Source organism: Erythrolamprus reginae, chromosome Z (genome assembly GCF_031021105.1).
Source record: "Erythrolamprus reginae isolate rEryReg1 chromosome Z, rEryReg1.hap1, whole genome shotgun sequence".
In the NCBI taxonomy this organism is placed as follows: Eukaryota; Metazoa; Chordata; class Lepidosauria; order Squamata; family Dipsadidae; genus Erythrolamprus; species Erythrolamprus reginae.
In genome coordinates, this window is record NC_091963.1 from 75335744 (window position 1) to 75356793 (window position 21050).

Genomic DNA, 21050 nt, shown 5'->3' on the forward strand with positions numbered 1-21050 from the left:
AAGGGATCGCTATTAAGCAGCGATCTCTTTTTCCTCCAGAACGGCTAGCCCCGTGACTCCCGCCATATCTACCTCTCCCCAGCAGGACCGGGATATTCTGGCCCTCTGTCACCCCAGAGAAAGATACCCCCATCTCTCCTGTCTCTCTACCGCGAGGTAGGCTAAATTCTGCATTCATACTGACCCTATTGTTCGCATACATACCGTCCCACTCACCCCACCCGTTCATATTATAAAAATTGCAATTACCATTTACCTCATCCATACCCCACCCATCCTGCAAGTTAGTCCCACCATTCATTCGATTCATTTCATATATACCTTCCATCTGATCCCAAATATCCATCACTAAAATTACCCCCCAATAAATTAGTTTAAAAATGTATAAAAATTAAAAATACTTAATTAATTAAAAAGGTTAACCAGTCAGTTATAAAATTAATCTGAGACAATTATATAAATAGAATCAATTAATATAAAACCAGTTCTTGAATAAATAGGTAAATTAAAATTCATCAGTCAATCAGCCAATCCAGAACAGGATGATAGTAATGTCTTTAGTAAAATCCTTCATTAAGTCTGTTGTAGTTATAGAGCCATCCACCAGGGGCGCAGTTCTTCAATGTAATGCAATAGGGAATACAGGAAATGAGAATGAGAAATGGGAGCAGGGGGAGGAAGAGTGGGAGGAGACGGCAAAGCAACGATACCAACACCCTCAAAGTTCGACAATTCAGTTTCCACTGTTCACTCTCCCCCAGCTATATCCACTCTGTTCTTTTTAGTCCAATCTCAGCCAATGGCCTCAGCTCCACACGACAGCCCCCAACTCGCCTCAGTCTCCTTCCCTTGAACTCCAACGCCGCTCCCTTCATCCCCCCTCGGCACCAGCGACTCTCACTCACTGGTGCCATACAGGGGATTAAGCTGCCGCTCCTTGTCCCCCAGATGACATTCCCAACTCCTCCGCTCTTCCCAAACGACCTCCGGCGCCGGCAGCCAACCGCACCCTCGGCGTCCTTGGTCTCACAAAACAGGCAGGCACAGGCAGGCACGTCCCAGCCTCGACGGTGGTCTCCGCTCCGTCCACTCGACTCCTCCATCTCTTCTGTCATTCCATCGCTACGGCCCCAGTCACTCTCACTTCCTGGTGCCTCGCGTTTCTTTCCTCTCCGTCTCGGCATCGGGCATCGGGTAGGAGCAGACGCCATCTTCCGCTCCCCAGCTGATCACCCCCAACAGTTTCTCAAGGCTATTTTGTCCCCAGCGCCACAAAACACACACAGCAGCATTCGGTTTTTTGGGTTCCCAGCACGAAAGGCTGACAAACCAGAAGGAATCAGACAACATCTGATCTGGATTGACTCATTTTTTGATGAATGATTCCCCTGGGTATGCAGCAATATACTTAGATTAATTCCAATGGGTCATCAGGGGTTTCTTTTTCTTTTCCTCTCTCCTTTTTCATTTTCTTTTTTGTTGTTGTTAAGGAATAGGGCAGGAGGTTCTCAGGAAAGAAATGTGATTATTTCATAGGATATAGACATTAGGAAGGTTTGAATCAATGTTTTTTTTCCCTTAATTAGAATTATTGTTTCATGATTTAGACTGGGATGGAGGATTTCAGATGAACTTTATTGGAAGGTGTTGGTGTTTTTATCTTCTTTTTTAAATTCCTTTTATTTTTTTAAATTCCTTTTTAATGGGCATTTACTAATAAAAAAGGTTAATAAATATATATGAAAATTGAAATGGAAGAGATGTGGAGAAATTTGAAATACTACAGCCTAATTAACTTCTGGTTTAAGCATCTCACCGGTGTCACCTGTCACATCAATGGGAGAATGTAAAGCCAGGATAAGTGAATCCACTTCTGGAGCATCCAAGATGTCTGTCAGTTCCTTAGCCACGTTGAAATACTACCTATCCAGCAAAGTGGGAGAAGGACCCAAAGCCGGTATAGACCATTGGTAGTGGTGAACAGTGTTGAGAAACAGAGGCAGAACCGGAACGAAATCCTGAGTCTACTGAAATTCAGAAAAAAGCAAAGCGACTTGTGAAGCAGACTGTTCTTCCTGCAAAGCAGGAGTGTCCAGGTCTACTGCTACATGGGCTTTAGTCAGGTGCGATTTGAACAAGCCTCAGGCAAACAGGCCGGATGACAGAGGTATAACAACAGGGATCTTCTGTGGCCTGATCTGCCCCCTGCTGAGTCTCCCCTTGCCAATCCTGATTCTCTTCTGGCGAGTTGTCTGACAATTCACCTAGTTTGATTTCTGGTTCCTGTTGGGAAGCTTGCTGAGATCAAACAGCTCCTTTAGGGTGGGTAAGTGGAAGGAATGCTGCCATTGGCTGACAGGTGAGGACTCTCCATCCTGATTGCTGGCTCCTCCCACATTGGAGAATGACTATATACCAATGATTAAATTACATGCTATACAAAGATTTTTGAAACAGGAGGGAGAAAAGAAAGCTGACTTACCAATATCACACACAAACTCATATATTTGAGGTTTCTGAAGAAGCCCTAATTGGCACATACAGGTAAGGGCATTGAGAGCTTTATATATTACAAATTCTTCAACATCACTCAGTCCTTGCTGAAGCAAAGGCTTTAGAATGGAAGAGCTTTGCCAGCCAACATAAGCAGCCACACCTGAAATCCAGGTAGATTAAAAAAAAACAAATTATAATTCCTAAAAAACTAAATAGGTTTACAAACTAAGTTCAACACACACTGTAAAACAACTTGCTTGACTTTGAAAAAGAATGAAACTGAATTTCATTTTAAGACCAGCAGCTATTTTCTATAGATTTTCCATCTTCTTTTTCAGAATTCGTTGGCACATTGCTTAGTGAAAAACATCAGAAATGGAAAGCCTGTGACTATTCACATGTAAATTAATTGGCTGGGACAATAAATGTAATTTAGTAACATCTGTAGGACAATGGCTTCCCTAACTGTGGCATTAACTTTTAGGATAAGATGAAGGATTAATCATTAGTGCTAAATATGCAACCATAATATATATTTGATTATCATATGTTGAAGGCAAACAACATAATTCCTGATAGTCCTCAACTTAAATTGATTAAATTCGATGCCTGTTCAAAATTACAATGACTACTAACTCTTTTTGCAGTAAATAAGATGATAGGTCAAATTAATTGGATAAACAGCGCTATCCAAGTTTACAAATTGTAAACCTATTTTGCAAAGGGAGGAAACTATTATTATTGAAATATATTCATCAATATTCAACTGTGGGGACAATTTATGTTTAATTTCTTTTATGCAAATATTTTTGTTTTTATCATTAGTTATTAGCATTATTTTTATTTTCTTTTTTGAAGTCTCTATTTTAACTTTGGAAATAAACTAAAAAATATTACAATGGCACTAAATGATTTACAACTATGAAATTGTAGCCATTAAAGCATCCCTGGTGTTGTGCGATTGTGTTCCAAGAGCTTGTCTTATGATTATGACATTACAGTAAGCCACAATCATACGATCACCATTTGAGATTTCCCCAGCTAGATTCCCACAAGAAAAGTCAACGGGAAAATCAGCAAGAAAGGTTGACCCTTATAAGTTGCCCCTGTGATTTTTCTCCCTTGGTACAGAGTACCAACATCTTGCAGTACCCCCATCTGAACTCTGTAACATATTGTCATGTCGGCAAGCAATCTCCCCACCCCACCTGTTGCCATCATCAGTCTGTCTGCGTTTACCTAGTGTCTGCCTGCATCCCTCTTTGCTCACCTCTTGCTGCTTAATGATTTAATGACTCATGAGATTGTGATATTTTTACAGTCATTGCTAAGCGATGTGCTTTGTTCTGCTTTATGACTGCATTGCTTACTAGAGCAATCCCACTTCCAACACCATTGTAAACTGAGTACTACCTGTACAATATTTAGGGTGCATCTGACTGGTCATCTTGTGGGAGAACTTACTGACTATTGGTACATTAAAAGTTGATTTGCCTGACTTAAGTCTGTAACTGTTCACATTAAAGGCACTTGTTTCCATATAAAACTGTTTAATTAATGAGTTAATAAAACCATTCCTCCTATAATATAATGAAACTATTTTTTTTTCATAAGTACTTACCCACAATGCTGTCAAAAAATGCTCCCCGTAAATGCCAGTCATTCTTATCATTAAGAAAAGTGATCATATGGGAGAGAAGTACATCATTGGCTTTTTGTCGTCCAAAAAAAACACAAAGACGAGTTATCCCATTCTCCATTAAAGTCTGTTTAACAATATTTTCTGGATCACTTAATAAAGTGACTACTTTTTGCTGAACCATTTCATGCAAGGCCTGAAGCTCTACAAGAATAACATAGAAACAAATCAGAAGAATATATGCTCATTATCATCCAATGCAATGTATTATTTTTGTTCAGTAATCTCTTCCTTTATTTGCTGGATTGTTGACATTTATGAAAATGAAATGGATTATGCATTTTAGCAAATTATGACATGACACAATGAGTAACAATTGCAACATATCAGGTTGTAAGAGAAAATGTGTAGTAGAATCAAGTCTACAAACCACCTTTCTTTAAACTGTACCATATGATAAATCAAAGAGAGAACAGAACTTCAAAACTAAGGGGGAAATTGGATATGAATTGATGTGGCATTCTTTCGCACGTTTTGAACTTGTGCTATAGAAATACTTTAGAATATTGGCTATTAAGACATTGAAAACACTATTCGGATATATGCAGAGTTGCGCAGGAGGACTAGATAAGATACCAGAATATAATGTGGCAATTAAGGAACCAGATAAATGACGACATGTTTGTAGAAAATAGTTTTACTCCTCAGTGCAAAGGATCTTCAGCTTCAGTCAACAAGCTGCTTGATGTCTGTTTTCTCAACTTCCACGTTATCAAAACATTCTCATACAATATGAAACCTATACATGATTTACGATCAGTTAAATTAGCAAATGAACTATCCACTATACATTGCAAAGTACTATTTTGCTTCAGTTCAGTGTTTAATCCATATGTTGCAGTCCCCTTTAAGTACAGTATCTTATTACTCTTTTCAATCCTTCTCAATCTTTTACAGTTGGTTTCCATACCTTCCTACTTAATACGCCGACAGCAAATGATATATCGAGTGTTGTAAAATTGGCTATTTGTAACACTCTTCCAACCTCTGATCTGAACAAACTCAGTTGACTAAACATTTCATTACATTCTTGCTTGTTGAAATCCACAACCATTGGAGTCTTTACTACCTTTGCATTAACCATGTTAAGGTTCTCTATAATGTTCTGAACCTTCCTACCTTGATTCAACATGAAATACTTTCCATCTATGTTCTGCACATCTATGCCTAGAATCTAGGCCCTAGATACTATTTAAAATATCCCAAGTCCTTAACAATAAGTGACTTATTCAACTCCTTAAATACTTTTTAAATTATACAGTCACTCTTTGCACAAATGCAAATGTCATCCACATAAGCAATTATTATGATATGACTGTCTCCTTGACCTTTATTATACACATAAGCATCAGTTATGGTACAGATTAAGCCCATTCCTACCAATCTGGCATTTAAACAATCATTCCAATTGCGAGCCAATTGTTTCAAACCATACAATGCCTTCCTCAAATGATACACCTTATCACTGAGTTCATAACTCGGTGCTGGTTTGAGAGACACTTCTTCCTTTAATGATGCATTAAGATACGCATATTCAAAATCAAAGTGCTTAACCTTAAATCCATTCTTAATCTACAATGTCAACATTATTCTCATTGATTCTGGCTTAGCGGAAGAGGAGTATGTTTTATCATAATTATACATACTGCTTTGAATGAATTGCTGCTCTACTAACCTGGTTTTATACTTAACACTGACATCGGGAATTGCCTTATTATTGTTGTTGTTGTTATTATTATTATTATTATTATTTATTAGATTTATATGCCACCCCTCTCCGAAGACTCGGGGTGGTTACAACATATAAAAAGATAGTATACATCAAGATAAAGTTAATTTGAATTAAAAGTTACATTTAACAATCAGGAAAAAACCTTCTGCAGCCGCATTCTGCACAATTTGTAGTTTCTGAACACTTTTCAAAGGTGGCCCCATGGAGAGAGCATTACAGTAGTCGAACCTCGAGGTGATAAGGCCATGAGTGACTGTGAGTAGAGACTCCCTGTACCGATAGGGCCACAACTGGTGCACAGGGCGAACCTGGGCAAACGCCCCCCCCCTGCCACAGCCGACAAATGATGTTCCAGGGTCAATTGTGGATCAAAGAGGACGCCAAAGTTGCGGACCCTCAGAGGGGGTCAAAAATCCTCCCCCCCCCCCAGGGTAATGGATGGACAGATGGAAATGTCCTTGGGAGGCAGAACGCACATCCACTCCATCTTGTTGGGGTTGAGTTTGAGTCTGTTAGCACCCATCCAGACCCTAACAGCCTCCAGGCACCGGCACATTACTTCCACTGCTTCACTGAGAGGACATGGGGTGAAAATGTATAGCTGAGTTGCATCAGCATACTGATGGTAAGTCACTCTGCCCTCGGATGATCTCACCCAGTGATTTCATTTAGATATTAAGCAGCAGGGGGGAGAGGACCAAGCCCTGAGAAGCCCCACAGAGGGACCTCAGAGTCAACCTCTGACCCCCTGCTAATACCAACTGCAACTGACCAGAGAGGTAGGAGGAGAACCACCATAGAATGGTGCCTCCCACTCCCAAGCCCTCTAGCCGGTACAGAAGGATACCATGATCGATGGTATCAAAAGCTGCTGAGAGGTCAAAGAACACCAGGATAGAAGATAAACCCCTATCCCGGGCCCGCCAGAGATCATCCATCAGCACGGCCAAAGCAGTTTCCGAGCTGTAGCTGGGCCTAAATCCTGACTGTTCCCTCAAGGAAGCGTTGACAATCTCCAGGACCCAGCTCCATGTCACGCCCATGCTGGCTGAAACCAACAAACAGATAGTGGAGCTCACAGCTCCCCATGCTTTGTCTACTTCATCAGATGTTACCAGATCAAACTTCTCCCACACAACAGGACTAAGGCGAGCCCCTGTCATCTCAACTGACTCATTGTCAGCCAACACTGCATTTCAATTGCAGTCAGGGTCTGTTTGGATCGGAGCGATTTTATCCTCGAAAAACATTAAAATGATCTGACCATGACAAAGGCAGAATCTCTAAGCCCCTTACTTTCAGATCATTGCTCAACTGCTCTGAGAGAAATACCATGTCGAGTGTGTGCCACCCTCATGAGTTGGGCCCTGAAATACTTGGGTCAGTTGCATGGTTGCCATGATGGCCATATCAGAGGATTCACTGAGCAACAGCAGGTTAAAGTCCCCCAAGACAATAAGTCTGGGGAATTCCACCACCAGCCCAGCTACCTCCTCGAGTAGCACAGGCAGGGCTGTTGATATGCAGCTGGGAGGCAGGTATATGAAGAACAAGCCCACCTGAACCCCTAGGTCCAACTCCACTAGGAGAGATTCACAACCCGCTATCTCAGAAGCAGAAAGCATGCATGGGCTGATGGTCTTTTTGGCTATAATAGCCACTCCTACCCCCCCCCTTCCCTGGGGTCGCAGCTGGTGCCATACCTGAAACCCAGCTGGGCACATTTCAGAGAGGGGAACCCCCCCCCCCTTCTGGACCCAGACAGGTGTCAGTCACACATTCCAGGTCGGCCTCCTTGTCCAGGAATAAATCCTGGATGAAGGTGCTTTATTTACAGCTGACCTGGCATTGGGCAGCAGCAGCCTGCGCCCAAGGTCTGGATTTTGCTTGTCACTAGCACCCCGGGCTAAGCTCATGGGGCCGGAAAAAAGAATCACTTTCAAGCAACAATCTCTTGTTCCCGGGGAGCGGCCTGCCTCATGTCTGCCACCATACCTGCCCCTCCCCAGCAAGACCGGGATATTCCAGCCCTCAATCAGCCCAGAGATACCCCCCTCCCTTCCTCTGCATCATCTTTCCATTCCACTCATGTTCTCTATCCATTCATGCACAACCATCCATCCTTAAAAGTTTATCCCTCAATAAATTATCTAAAATAGCAGCAATAAAAACATTAAATAGAAATATACTGTATAATACATTACAAATCACAATTTTTAAAAAACAGGGCATAGGAACTCAAAAAGGCCTTCATAGCCAGTCAGACAAGATCTCCCTTTTTGTGAAAAAACAAAGGCAATACAGTGGTACTTAAGTAGAAAAGTTTGTAGAAGGAATTTTTCCCATAGGAATCAATGTAAAAGCAAATAATGCGTACAAACTCATTAGGAAACAAATAAAAGCTCGGAATTTCGTTGGGAGGAGGAGAAGGAAAAAGAGGAGGAGGACAGTCACTGCCAAAAGAAGATAGTGAGGTAAGGGGAATTTTAAGAAATCCAAAACTTTAAGGCTTAAAAAAAAAGAGGGACTCTGAGGCAGGAAGGAGGAGCACGCATCTCCCATACACCCGGTGTGAGGCTGCCTCCCATACACTACGCCAGAGAGAGAAACCCAGGCAGGCGAGAGGGGGGAACCTCCTGCTCCTTTGACTGAAAGGTGGCTGCTGCTGCTGCTACCTATTTCCTCTTCCTTCCCCTGCTGAAGAGCTCCCCTCTCCTCTCGCTCGCTCACTTTGCAGCTGGTGCCTTTCCTTCAGTGTGGTGATTCCTCAGTTTGGCTGAAACCGAGTTGATCCGGTTGGGGTGAAGCATCCCCTTTTGCCTTTCCGCGCCCAGACCCCTCCGGGACGCAACCTCACAGAGTGTGTGGGAGGCAGCGAGAGAGAGTCACCACAGTGAAGTGGTTTATTCCCTCTCCAAGCATCCAGAGAAAGAAAACATTTCGTTCGCTCTGGGCTGCCCAGATCAAAGGGGGAGTTTCTTTTCTCTGGGCGCTGGCAGAGATTTATTCACTCTCCAAGCGCCCAGAGAAAGAAAAACATTCCGTTCGCTTTGGACTGCCAAGGCCTCATTAAGCGCCACTGAAAGGCTCCTTTGGCAGCCCAGAAAAGCCCAAGATGGCCAGGATTAAAGGGGGAATGGTATGAAATTGGCCAGGCCTTTGTGCTTCTCTCAAATTTCCTGGGAAATTTTTCCGGGCTCGGGTTCCTAAGTAGAAAATATTTCTTAAGAAGAGGCAAAAAAATCTTTAATATCCGGTTCTTATCTAGAAATGTTCTTACGTAGAGATGTTCTTATGTTTCGTCATCACTCCGCAGCCTGCACTGGCTGCTGATCAGTTTCCGGTCACAATTCTAAGTTTTGGTTATGACCTATAAAACCCTACATGGCATTGGACCAGAATATTTCCAGGACCGCCTGCTGCCGCACGAATCCCAGTGACCGATTAGGTCCCATAGAGTTGGCTTCTCCAGGTCCCGTCGACAAAATAATGCCATCTGGCGGGACCCAGGGGAAGAGCCTTCTCTGTGGCGGCCCCGTCTCTCTGGAATCAGCTCCCCCCCACAGATTAGAACTGCCCCTACCCTCCTTGCCTTTCACAAACTTTTGAAAACTCATCTATGTCGCCAGGCATAGAGGAATTGATATATCCTTAGCTGTCTTGACTTTATGTATGGTGTATTTGATTGCTTTTTAATAGGGGTTTTTAAAATTGTTTTAACATTGGATTTGTATATGATGTTTTACTTGTTGTGAGCCACTCCGAGTCCTTGTAGAGAGTCGGCATACAAATCTAATAAATAATAATAATAATAATAATAATAATAATAATAATAATAATTATTATTATTATTATTATTATTATTATTATTATTAAAGTGGAGGTACAACTGTATTGTTAAAAATGTTGCCCAAGGAAAATCCCCTCTGCCAGGTCTTGATTTAAACAGTCCCTTTGCTCCTTTAATCAGAACCAGTTCTTAAATTCCAGTAGATGAGAATGTTCTGATCTAATTTCCCTCTCAGTATTACTTCTAAAGCATATAGCAGTTCTTAAGTCCCAGAGTCTGAGTATCAGTGCAGATAGGATCCCTGATTTATCATACAGCGATAGTAATGCTGTGCAAATAGAATTGCACAGCATTCTCTGTGCAAAGGTGTGGGGGGAGGCAGGTATGTCCAGAAACTATTCCCAGCACTGGCTGCTCCCACCAATCAGTTTGATAATGACTTTTTTGAAAGGTCCAGCCCAAAGTGTTCCACACATCCCTTCGCCTCACCCCTAATCACGGCTTCTTTCATCAGCCAACACTGATGGTTCTACTCAGGGGACTTTTGTTCGGGTTGCTCCAATTACTCGTCATTTCGAGGATCTCGTTCTTTCCTCTCTGTGCCAGCCATCACTCTCAGGTTTGCCTGTTCTCGAATTCAAACGCTCCAGTCTCTCCAAGTGTTGTTTTAACTGCTTTGACGCCGAGTCTCCTCGCAACCAGGGGCCTTTGGCGTTATTCAAGGAAAACACTGTCCCTTTCGCTTCAGTCCTTTTCGAGCGCTGTTCTTAGCTGCCTCTGTGCCAGGTCCTCTCACAGCCCAGGGCCTTCGGCGTTGTTTGCCCACTCCAGTGCTTGAAACTACTTTCAATCCTTCACTGTGGACTCCTCTCACTAGTCAACTGACTTCTGGTTCCGTTGGCGTCAAGCACCCTCTCTCTCCATCTTTGTGTCTCCACTAGCAGTAACAGTTTCCGGGAACAGCCACCATTTCTGTGCCCTGTCCTCTATTGTCAGAGATGCTGTAAGGATAGGACAAAAGCCATGGAACCACCCGCCAATGAGCTCTGGGCTCTTGACTATTCAGGGAAGACAGCTCTGACTGGTCTTGCAGGTAGAGTGTCCAAGTCCAGTTTTCAATAATTGTGTGATGTTAAGCTATTGTTTTTGGAGGCGGCAGCTCTCTCCCTTTGTCCTGCTGCCACCATACCTATATACCAATCACGATCCCACTGCTTTGTGTTCTGCAGGTAAACTCACAACATTAAATTATCTCTGTTTCTTTAATACTTAAAACTCAACATCCATCGCAGGTTTCTACTGTCTAACCTCAAAAGGTCTACAGTATCTCCTCATAACTTTGAAGCTCACATAAGATGTTACATGCATACACACCCTGAGTAAATCCATACCTTTCTGGCGGTATACCTTTAGTACTTCTTTCTGAACGTCATGGCATTACACTCTCTCTATCCGGTATCTGTTCAGATTCTGCACCACTTTCGGTCTCTGCAATACTTTCTGTTTCTACCTTTATGCTATCCTACAAAGGTCTAGAACATTTAGGTTTCACACTTTTTAAATCTTTCTTTACACTATCCTGATCAAAGAATACTTCGGCATTACTATGTATACTTTCCTAGCCAACATGTCTTTCAAAATTTGCACTTCTGGATACCATTACCTTACCAAATGCACATGAAAATCTATACCCTTTAGAATTTTTATTGTATCCCACAAATCTAAGACGTTTCCATTTTTGTTGTCCTTTTAATTTCCTTGCTTCTGGAATCAAAACATAAGCAAACGTACTAAATATCCTTGAATGATCAAAACGAGGAGCTTTTCTAAACAACATATAATATGGAGTTTGCTTAACAGTAGAACTCCATGTCCTATTTAACAAATACATAGCGGTCATAATCGCTCCTCCCCAAAAACTGAAGTCTACGTTAGCATCAACTAGCATTGCATCACAGATTGTATTTAATATTCCTATTCGTCTCTCTACTACTCCACTCTGTGCAGGAGAATGAAGATTCATTAACTTCTGAACAATACCTCTACTTTTCAACCATCGCTTAAAATTATATGATGTAAACTCATTACTTCTGTCAGTTTGTATGTAACTTTCTTACTTTACAATGAAATTGACATTCAACCATCGTCATCCATTCTTTGAATTTCTGGAATGTTTCACTCTTACATTTCAACAAAATACAATATGTATATCCTGTGTAATCATATACCAACACAAATAAATATTTCGCACCCCCTCGGCTTTTGTTTGAATGGTCTTGACAGATCACCATGTACTAATTCTAAAAGTATTTCAGATCACAGAGATACAAAATACATTTTGTATTTTTTGAATTCAAGGAGGTGGGGGAGATATTACTGGCTATAAGGGACAATTTTATTGGCAGTTTGTGTTCAAGCTGTAAGGGACAATTTTATTGGCAGTTTGTGTTCAAGCACAGACCACTCAGATTAGGCTGGAGTGGGGCTAGACTGGGAAGTATAAAAATGAGGGTAAAGCCATTTTAAATTGCAATTTCAGATCACAGAGATACAGGACAGAAAGGTAGTGGTATAACTATAAACCAAAATCAGCAAAGTTTGGTAGCAATAGGGGTTTTTGATTTTCTTGCTAAGTACTTGTATTTCAATACATTGTTAAGATGACTGGCTTAGTGCAGTGTAACACTTGTTTGGCTGTTGTGTTCCGTAGTACCTTGTGGAACTTGGGGTGCTGCCCTCTTTGCATAAGGACATCTAGTTTATATAGCGAGATCTCTAGATTGCAGTCCTTAGTTTGTAGCTTGCAGGCAGAAGTGGAAAGATTGTCCCAGCCACGTGCTGTAATGCAGCCATGTGTGCAGCCTCCACTTCCACAGCGCCCCCCGAGGAGGAGGGCTGTGTGGACAACTGTCGGTTCTGGAAGATTACGTGCAGTCGAGCAAAAACATAGCAATTTTGGTCTCTCTGTATCAAATTCCTATAATGTTCTTGCAGATTTAAATAGTAAGGATGTTGTAGGTATTAGCAAGGCTCCTCAGGCGGAGAATGAGGGGATATTCAAAGGAGAAGTTGTTGTAAATGAGGTGCATAGTGTCACCAATCCATCAAGTGCAGTTAGTAGAAATAAAAGGAGGACACATTTTATTATGGGTGACTCAACTGTTAGAGGTGTTGATTTGGGACTGAGTAAGGATGTGGTGAAGCTGATGAGGTGTCTCCCAGGGGCCACTGCCAGCAGGGACAGGAGGCGGATTACAAACATTGTCAAGGCTGTGAGTAAAGGTAAAAATGTTAATGTGGTGGTGCATCTTGGCACAAATGATTTGTGCCAGAGAAATGTTAATGTAGTAAAAAGAGATTTTCAATGTCTAAGTGTGGAGCTGGGTAAAATAACTGATTCAGTGACTTTCTCAGAGGTGTTACCAGTTTGTGGCCAGGAGGATAAAACAACTTGTATCAGAGAGTTTAATGTGTGGTTAAGGCAGTGGTGTAAAGCTGAAGGTTTTGGCTATGTAAGTCATGATGTCAGTAGGTGGTCTAATAGGGAGTTGTTTAAGAGGGATGGTTTGCATCCATCATACAGAGGTACCCAGGTGCTCGGTGAGGAATTCAGAATTTTTTTGGGACAGGCATTTAAACTAGGTAAAGGGGACAGAGATGTAACTGATGTGGATGATTTCTGTCCCCGACCAATGAGGATAAATCAGTTTCTGGATGCTTATGAAAAGGGAGCTGTAAATAGAATAGATGTAGTTGTTGATGATAAGGGGCAAACTAATAATGAAAATAATGTTCTTCGGGTAATGTGCACGAATGCTCGAAGCTTGAGCAACAAGCTCTGTGAGTTAATGGCCATAATGTCTAGAGATAATTTGGATCTAGTTGCCATAACTGAGATATGGTTTAAGGATTCTAATGAATGGGAAATATCCATACCAGTATATACACTGTATAGGAAGGATAGAATAGAGAGAAGGGGAGGTGGAGTAGCCATTTATGTTAAAGAAAGTCTAAAAACAACACTAATTCAAAATACATGTAAAGATCTGGAGACTCTCTGGATTTGCATGCAAAATAAAGATGGTTCTGTCATTAGAATTGGGGTGATCTATAGGCCTCCAGGGCAATCTGAGGAATATGACAACAAGATGGTGGATGAAATTACCCAAATGGCAGTAAAGGGAGATATTGTGGTTATGGGTGATTTCAACATGCCTGATGTTGACTGGAATATCCCCAGTGCCCTTACATGCAAAAGTAAGAATATAGTAGAGGCCTTTACAGGAGCAGCTCTGGCACAGCTGGTTAAGACACAAACTAGAGGGGAGAATATTCTAGATTTAGTTTTTACGAATGGAAATTGGATTTCAGAGGTCAAGGTGGGAGAAAATTTAGGTTGCAGTGACCATCTATGTTTGTGGTTTGATGTAAAAACTGATTGTGAGCAATCCTATACTGCAACCAAAGTATTGGATTTCAGAAAAACAAATTTTAATGCAATGGGGGAATATTTAAATAATGAATTAAAGGAGAGGGATAAAATGGCAGGAGCGAGCACCCAGTGGACTGTATTTAAAAAGGCCATCTTAAAAGCTGGACTGTATCTAAGGCAAATAACTAAAGGTAAAAGGTAGAAGAAACCGCTATGGTTTAGCAATTAAGGGCTATAGTCAATGAAAAAAAGGCTGCATATAGGAGGTATAAAGAGTCTGGAAATATAGCTGATAGAGAGGTGTATAAAATGAGACAGGAGGAGGCGAAACAGATAATATATGCTGCTAAAGCCTCAAAAGAGGAAGAAATTGCCAAATCTGTAAAGAAGGGGGATAAAACCTTCTTCAGATATTAGATTTATTGGATTTATATGCCGCCCCTCTCTTCCTAGTGATAGGAAGAAGAAAAACTGCAGCATCAGGAAGCTTAGTACCAGGAATAATACATGCATTGATAGGAATAAGGAGATCGCTGACCATTTCAATAGCTACTTCTGTTCAGTTTTCTCAAAAGACACCTTACAAAATAATACTATAGAGGGATATAGCATTGCTTCCAGCTGTATGGATTCAGCTCCAGTGATCTTAGAAGCCGATGTCTTAGAAGAACTTGAACGGTTAAAGATAAATAAGGCAATGGGTCCAGATGGCATCCACCCCAGAGTTCTTAAAGAACTCAGATCTGTCATTGCTACCCCCCTGACTGATTTGTTTAACCAATCCCTGTTAAAAGGAGATGTTCCTGAGGATTGGAGAATGGCCAGTGTTGTGCCTATCCACAAGAAGGGCAGTAGAGAAGAAGCTGGTAACTACAGGCCAGTTAGCTTGACATCAGTTATAGTTAAAATGATGGAGACTCTACTCAAAAAGAGGATAAATCAGCACCTAAAAAACAATAACTTATTGGACCCAAATCAGCATGGCTTTACTGAAGGCAAATCATGTCAGACTAATCTCATTGATTTCTTTCACTATGTCACAAAGGTGTTGGATCAAGGTGGTGCCGTGGATATTGCCTATCTGGACTTCAGCAAAGCCTTTGATACAGTTCCACATAAAGAGCTGATAGATAAATTAGTGAAGATTGGACTTAATCCCTGGATAGTTCAGTGGATTTCAAGTTGTCTGAAGCATAGACATCAGAGAGTTATTGTTTATGGCGAGTATTCTGAGCAGAGACAGGTTACAAGCGGTGTGCCACAAGGGTCTGTTCTGGGTCCTATTCTTTTTAATATGTTTGTGAGTGACATAGGGGAAGGTTTGGTAGGGCAGGTTTGCCTATTTGCCAATGAATCTAAAGTGTGCAATAGGGTTGATATTCCTGGAGGGGTCTGTAATATGGTAAATGATTTAGCTTTACTAGATAAATGGTCAAAGCAATGGAAACTGCAGTTTAATGTTTCCAAATGTAAAATAATGCACTTGGGGAAAAGGAATCCTCAATCTGAGTATTGCATTGGCAGTTCTGTGTTAGCAAAAACTTCACAAGAGAAGGATTTAGGCGTAGTGATTTCTGACAGTCTCAAAATGGGTGAGCAGTGTGGTCAGGCAAAAGCAAATAGGATACTTGGCTGCATAGCTAGAGGTATAACAAGCAGGAAGAGGGAGATTGTGATCCCCTTATACAGAGCGCTGGTGAGACCACATTTGGAATACTGTGTTCAATTCTGGAGACCTCACCTACAAAAAGACATTGACAAAATTGAACGGGTCCAAAGATGGGCTACAAGAATGGTGGAAGGTCTTAAGCATAAAACGTATCAGGAAAGACTTAATGAACTCAATCTGTATAGTCTGGAGGACAGAAGGAAAAGGGGGGACATGATCGAAACATTTAAATATGTTAAAGGGTTAAATAAGGTTCAGGAGGGAAGTGTTTTTAATAGGAAAGTGAACACAAGAACAAGGGGACACAATCTGAAGTTAGTTGGGTAAAGATCAAAAGCAATGTGAGAAAATATTATTTCACTGAAAGAGTAGTAGATCCTTGGAACAAACTTCCAGCAGACGTGGTTGGTAAATCCACAGTAACTGAATTTAAACATGCCTGGGATAAACATAGATCCATCCTAAGATAAAATACAGAAAATAGTATAAGGGCAGACTAGATGGACCATGAGGTCTTTTTCTGCCGTCAGTCTTCTATGTTTCTATGTATATGTGTTACTCTGTTAGTAAACTTTGGAACTGGATAGCTTTTAACTTTAACTTTCTGGCAAACTGCACATTCCAAATAACAATTACATTTAAATTAAATTAACAATTAAATCCAATGCACATATTTCAGACATTTTCCTCAATGTCCCAAAATTAACATGTCCCAGAATTCTATGCAAATAGTGAATACACATATTATGCATAGGCTCATTTTTTACACGTTACATTGCTAATAGTATCCTTGTCATTCATGATGTACAATCTATCCTTTAAAATTCCTTCAGCACATACTTTTATAATTTTATAATTTTACATTTCTTTTTATCAAAATTAACCATGTAACCATCATCCGTTAATCTCCCCACACTCAATAAACAAAATTTTAACTTTGGAATGCACATTGTTTACATTAGTATTCAAACAGAGAATAAACGCAGACCCAACTAATTTTACATTTTAAGTTTTTCCATCTGCTAATGTTACATGTTTTAACAGGGCCGCCGATAGACGGGTATTACTGGGACTGCTGTCCCGGGCCCGGGGAAAATTGGAAAATTGGGGGGCCCCAGGCCCCGGCACCCCCCAAAAACTCCCCAACCCCGAAGAGAGCCTGAATAATGGGGGGGGGCGGCGCTTCTCCTGCTGAGCCCAGTCTTCTCCCGGTGGCTTTCGACTCCTGCAAGGCTGGCCTCGGCTCCCCTTCCCTAAACCCCCGCCAGCCCCCTCCTTCCCTTCCCGCCCTGCCCTCCTTCCCCGAGGCGTCCCTTGCCCAGCTCTTCCGGCGAGGGTGGGCCTCCGCCCGCGCAGAAAGCATCCTCCCTCACACCCAGCGCCGGCCATGGGGGCTTCCGCCGCCGCCTTCCACAAAGCCCCCAGAGGAGCCGCGTGGGTCTCCAGACTTCTCCTGGTGAGTCACCGCGGCAAGGATGCGGGCGAGGGAGAAAGGGGAACCCGGCGCCTTGCGGTAGAGGGGTAGTTGGTTTGTGGGGAGCGGGGGGAGGGAATTGTAAAAATCACAATTTCTTGCGTTGCTTTTTCTTTCTTTCTCTCTTTCTCTCTTGCTCTTTCATTCTTTTTTCTTTCTCTTGCTTTCTTTCTCCCTCTTTCTTTCTCTCCTTCCTTCCCTCCTTCCATTTCTTTCATTCCCCCTCTTTTTATTTCTCTTTCATTCTTTCTTTTTCTTTCTTTTTCTTGCTCTTTTTCTTTCTCTCTTTTACCTTCCCTTCCTCTATTTCTTCTTTTCTTTCTCCTTCCTACCTTCTTCCCTCCCTCTCTTCCTTCAGTCCTTCCTCTCTTACTCTCCCCTTTCATAAGTTTCCTTCCTTCCTTCCTCTGTTCCTGTCCCTTCCCCCTTTCTTTCTTTCTTTCTTTCTTTCTTTCTTTCTTTCCTTCCCTCCCTCCATTTCTTGCTTTCCTTCTCCTTTCTCCCTTCTTTCCTCCCTCACTCCCTTCTTTCACTCCTTCCTCTGTTACTCTCCCCTTTCACACCTTTCCTTGCTTACTTTGCACCCTTCCTCTGTTCCTGTCCCTTCCCTCCCTCCTTCCTTCCTTCCCACCCTCCGTCCATTCATTCACCCATTCCTCTCTTGATCGCCCCTTTTACAATTCCTTCCTTCCTTCCAATGTGGGCCCGGGCCGGCAGAGTAGTTTGCTTTTGCACCCCGTCTCGAGCTCCCTTGGTGCCAACCCGGCCCTCCCCACTTCAAAGAGAGGGGGGAGAAAGAGAGAGAGAGAAAGAGAAAGAAAAAAGAGAGAGAGAGAGAGGGAGAGAAAGAGATAGAAAGAGACAAAGAGAGGGGGAGAGAAAGAGAGAGAGAAAGAGAGAAAGGGAGATAAAAGAGAAAAAAGAGAGAAAGAGAGATAAAAAGAGGAAGAGAAAGAGAGGGGGAGGGAGAGAAAGAGAAAGAAAGAGAGAAGGGGAGAGAGGGAGAGAAAGAGGTAGAGAAAGTGAAAGAGAGAGGGAGGGAGAGAAAGAGATAGAAAGAGAAAGAGAGAGGTTGGGAGAGAGAAAAAAGAGAGAGATATAAAGAGAAAGAGAGAGAAAGGGAGAGAAAAAGAGAAAAAGAGAGAGAAAGGGAGAGAAAAAGAAAGAAAAGTAGAGAAAGAGAGACAAAAAGAGAAAGAGAGGGAGAGAAAGAGAGAGAGAGAGAGAGAAAAGCAGGTGGGGGGCACACCTATTTTGCCAGCCCTCGGATGGGCCATAGGGATCCAGTGTATGTGGAGGGAGAGGTCCCCAGCTTCTGTTCTGCAGAGGGGAAGCCAAAGCCCCCGCATGGGTTATGCAGAGTGCCAGTGTTTGGGGCAAGGTGGGGGGTGGGGGTCTTCCTTAACCCCCATTTCTTTGGTGGGGCTAAGAGGCCTGCCCAGCAGGGCTGATGTGTTGCGGAAGGTCTTGTTGAGGGAGACCAGTGGAGCCCCCCCCCTGCTCCCATCCCCAGGGAAGGGGGTTCTGGCATCACTGCCACTGGCTTTGGAAAGAAGCCCCCGGCCTCTTCAGGGGGTGGAGGGAGGGGTCCGTAGCACAGGGCTGGACAATGGCTGAAGACAGTTGACTGCAGCTTTCAGAATTCCTCAGCCAGGAATATGAAGAAGACAGTTTGAAAATTTAAAAGGAAAGGAAGGAAGGAGGGAGGGAGGGAGAGAGGGAAGGAAGGAAGGAGGGAAAAGAAAAAGAAGAGAAAAAAGGAAAGAAAGAAAAAGAAGAAAGAAAGAAAGAAAGAAAGAGGAAGGAAGGAAGGGGAAAAAAACCAAAAGAGAAAAAAAAGAAAAAGGGAAGGAAGGAAGGAAGGAAGAAGGGAGGGGGGCCCCAGACACTTAGGCTGTATGGGGCCCCAAAATTCCTGATGGCGGCCCTGTGTTTTAACTCAGATGCCTTTAAACCAACATTGTTTAGCTGAATCAAGAATCCAAATTGCCTTGTTCCAACATTGTTTAGCTGAATCAAGAATCCAAATTGCCTTGTTCTGTTTCTTCTTTGCTGACACCATACAGGCTGCATCCTTATTTCCTTTCCTTTCACCGACCCACCCACCCCTTTTGGCTTTAAACTGTGGTTTAGAAACATAGAAACATAGAAGTCTGACGGCAGAAAAAGACCTCATGGTCCATCTAGTCTGCCCTTATACTATTTTCTGTATTTTATCTTAGGATGGATATATGTTTATCCCAGGCATGTTTAAATTCAGTTACTGTGGATTTATCTACCACATCTGCTGGAAGTTTGTTCCAAGGATCTACTACTCTTTCAGTAAAATAATATTTTCTCATGTTGCTTTTGATCTTTCCCCCAACTAACTTCAGATTGTGTCCCCTTGTTCTTGTGTTCACTTTCCTATTAAAAACACTTCCCTCCTGGACCTTATTTAACCCTTTAATATATTTAAATGTTTCGATCATGTCCCCCCTTTTCCTTCTGTCCTCCAGACTATACAGATTGAGTTCATTAAGTCTTTCCTGATACGTTTTATGCTTAAGACCTTCCACCATTCTTGTAGCCCGTCTTTGGACCCGTTCAATTTTGTCAATATCTTTTTGTAGGTGAGGTCTCCAGAACTGAACACAGTATTCCAAATGTGGTCTCACCAGCATTCTATATAGCGGGATCATAATCTCCCTCTTCCTGCTTGTTATACCTCTAGCTATGCAGCCAAGCATCCTACTTGCTTTCCCTACCGCCTGACTGCACTGTTCACCCATTTTGAGACTGTCAGAAATCACTACCCCTAAATCCTTTTCTTTTGAAATATCGTATGTGACCCGAAACCAAGTTTGAGTCCCCTGTAAAACATTTTCCCTGCATATCTGAAACTTGAAATTTCATGACTTTTCATCATTTCAGGGGTTCTCTCTAAGAGAATTTTTTTTGGGGTGTGGGGGGTTTCTTTCTTGCTGAAAAAAAACCCTCCCTAATCTTATGTTCCCGGGTCACCCTGACCCGGACCGAAAACTCTCTATTTGAAGTGCTTATGTTTGGTCAATTTGAAAACTTTTTTCACTTGGAAAGTAGTCTGAACATTTCTGCACACAATGATATGAAAATTGAAATGAAAAAAGTAAATATTATTGCTTTATTTTGCTGGTATAATGCATGCCCCTCCCATTTTTGTGATTTTTTTTTCAATTTATGGATAGTTTTGCTTGCAAAATGCATTCTATTTTACTAAAGTTGGTGTGGGATTGGTAGCTTGAACATTTCTGAATATAGGAAAAATATAAAGGAACTGAAAAAAATGATTCTTATTGGTTTTTTAAAATCAGAAATAAGCCCCCCCCCCAGCTGCTTGCAACCATTTTCACTTTTTATTTTTTTATGCTCCAAATCCGAAATATTCTTTAAAATCTTAGGCATTCATTTACTCAATTTAACAATGCTGATCATCAAAAAAATATTTTTGGGGTGGTGGCTAATTGTTTTCTGGGCAAAAAAAAATCATCACTTCGAGTCTGTTTCTGTTCGTATATGACCGGACCAAAAAGATCTTTTTGAAAACTTTTTCAACTGGAAAACTAGTTTGAACATTTATGAGCATAATGATATGAAAATTGAACTGGAAAAATTAAGACTTATATTTTTATTTTTATCAAAAAGCCCTCCCCCCCCATCCTTTCTGAATTTCGTGTCAATTTATATTTTTTAAGGCTACAAATCCCTAAGGAATTTTCCCCCAAAAGGTTTGATATACT

At 41.9% G+C, this 21050-nt stretch overlaps 1 protein-coding gene across 9 annotated transcripts in view; it reads right to left on the reverse strand.

Moving 5' to 3' along the window:
• The window catches only part of PIK3R4 (phosphoinositide-3-kinase regulatory subunit 4), a 238925-nt gene that overhangs the window by 191752 nt on the left and 26123 nt on the right, over window positions 1–21050 (reverse strand). For all 9 annotated transcript variants that reach the window (XR_011556735.1, XR_011556734.1, XR_011556736.1 and 6 more), the window contains 2 exons: window positions 4118–4339; window positions 2483–2656 (listed from right to left, as the gene is read on the reverse strand). Coding sequence is in view for 5 of the 9 variants with exons in the window: in XM_070726344.1 (XP_070582445.1) it covers window positions 2483–2656; window positions 4118–4339 (396 nt within the window). In the remaining 4 variants the exon portion in view is untranslated. The remainder of the gene's footprint in view (window positions 1–2482; window positions 2657–4117; window positions 4340–21050) is intronic.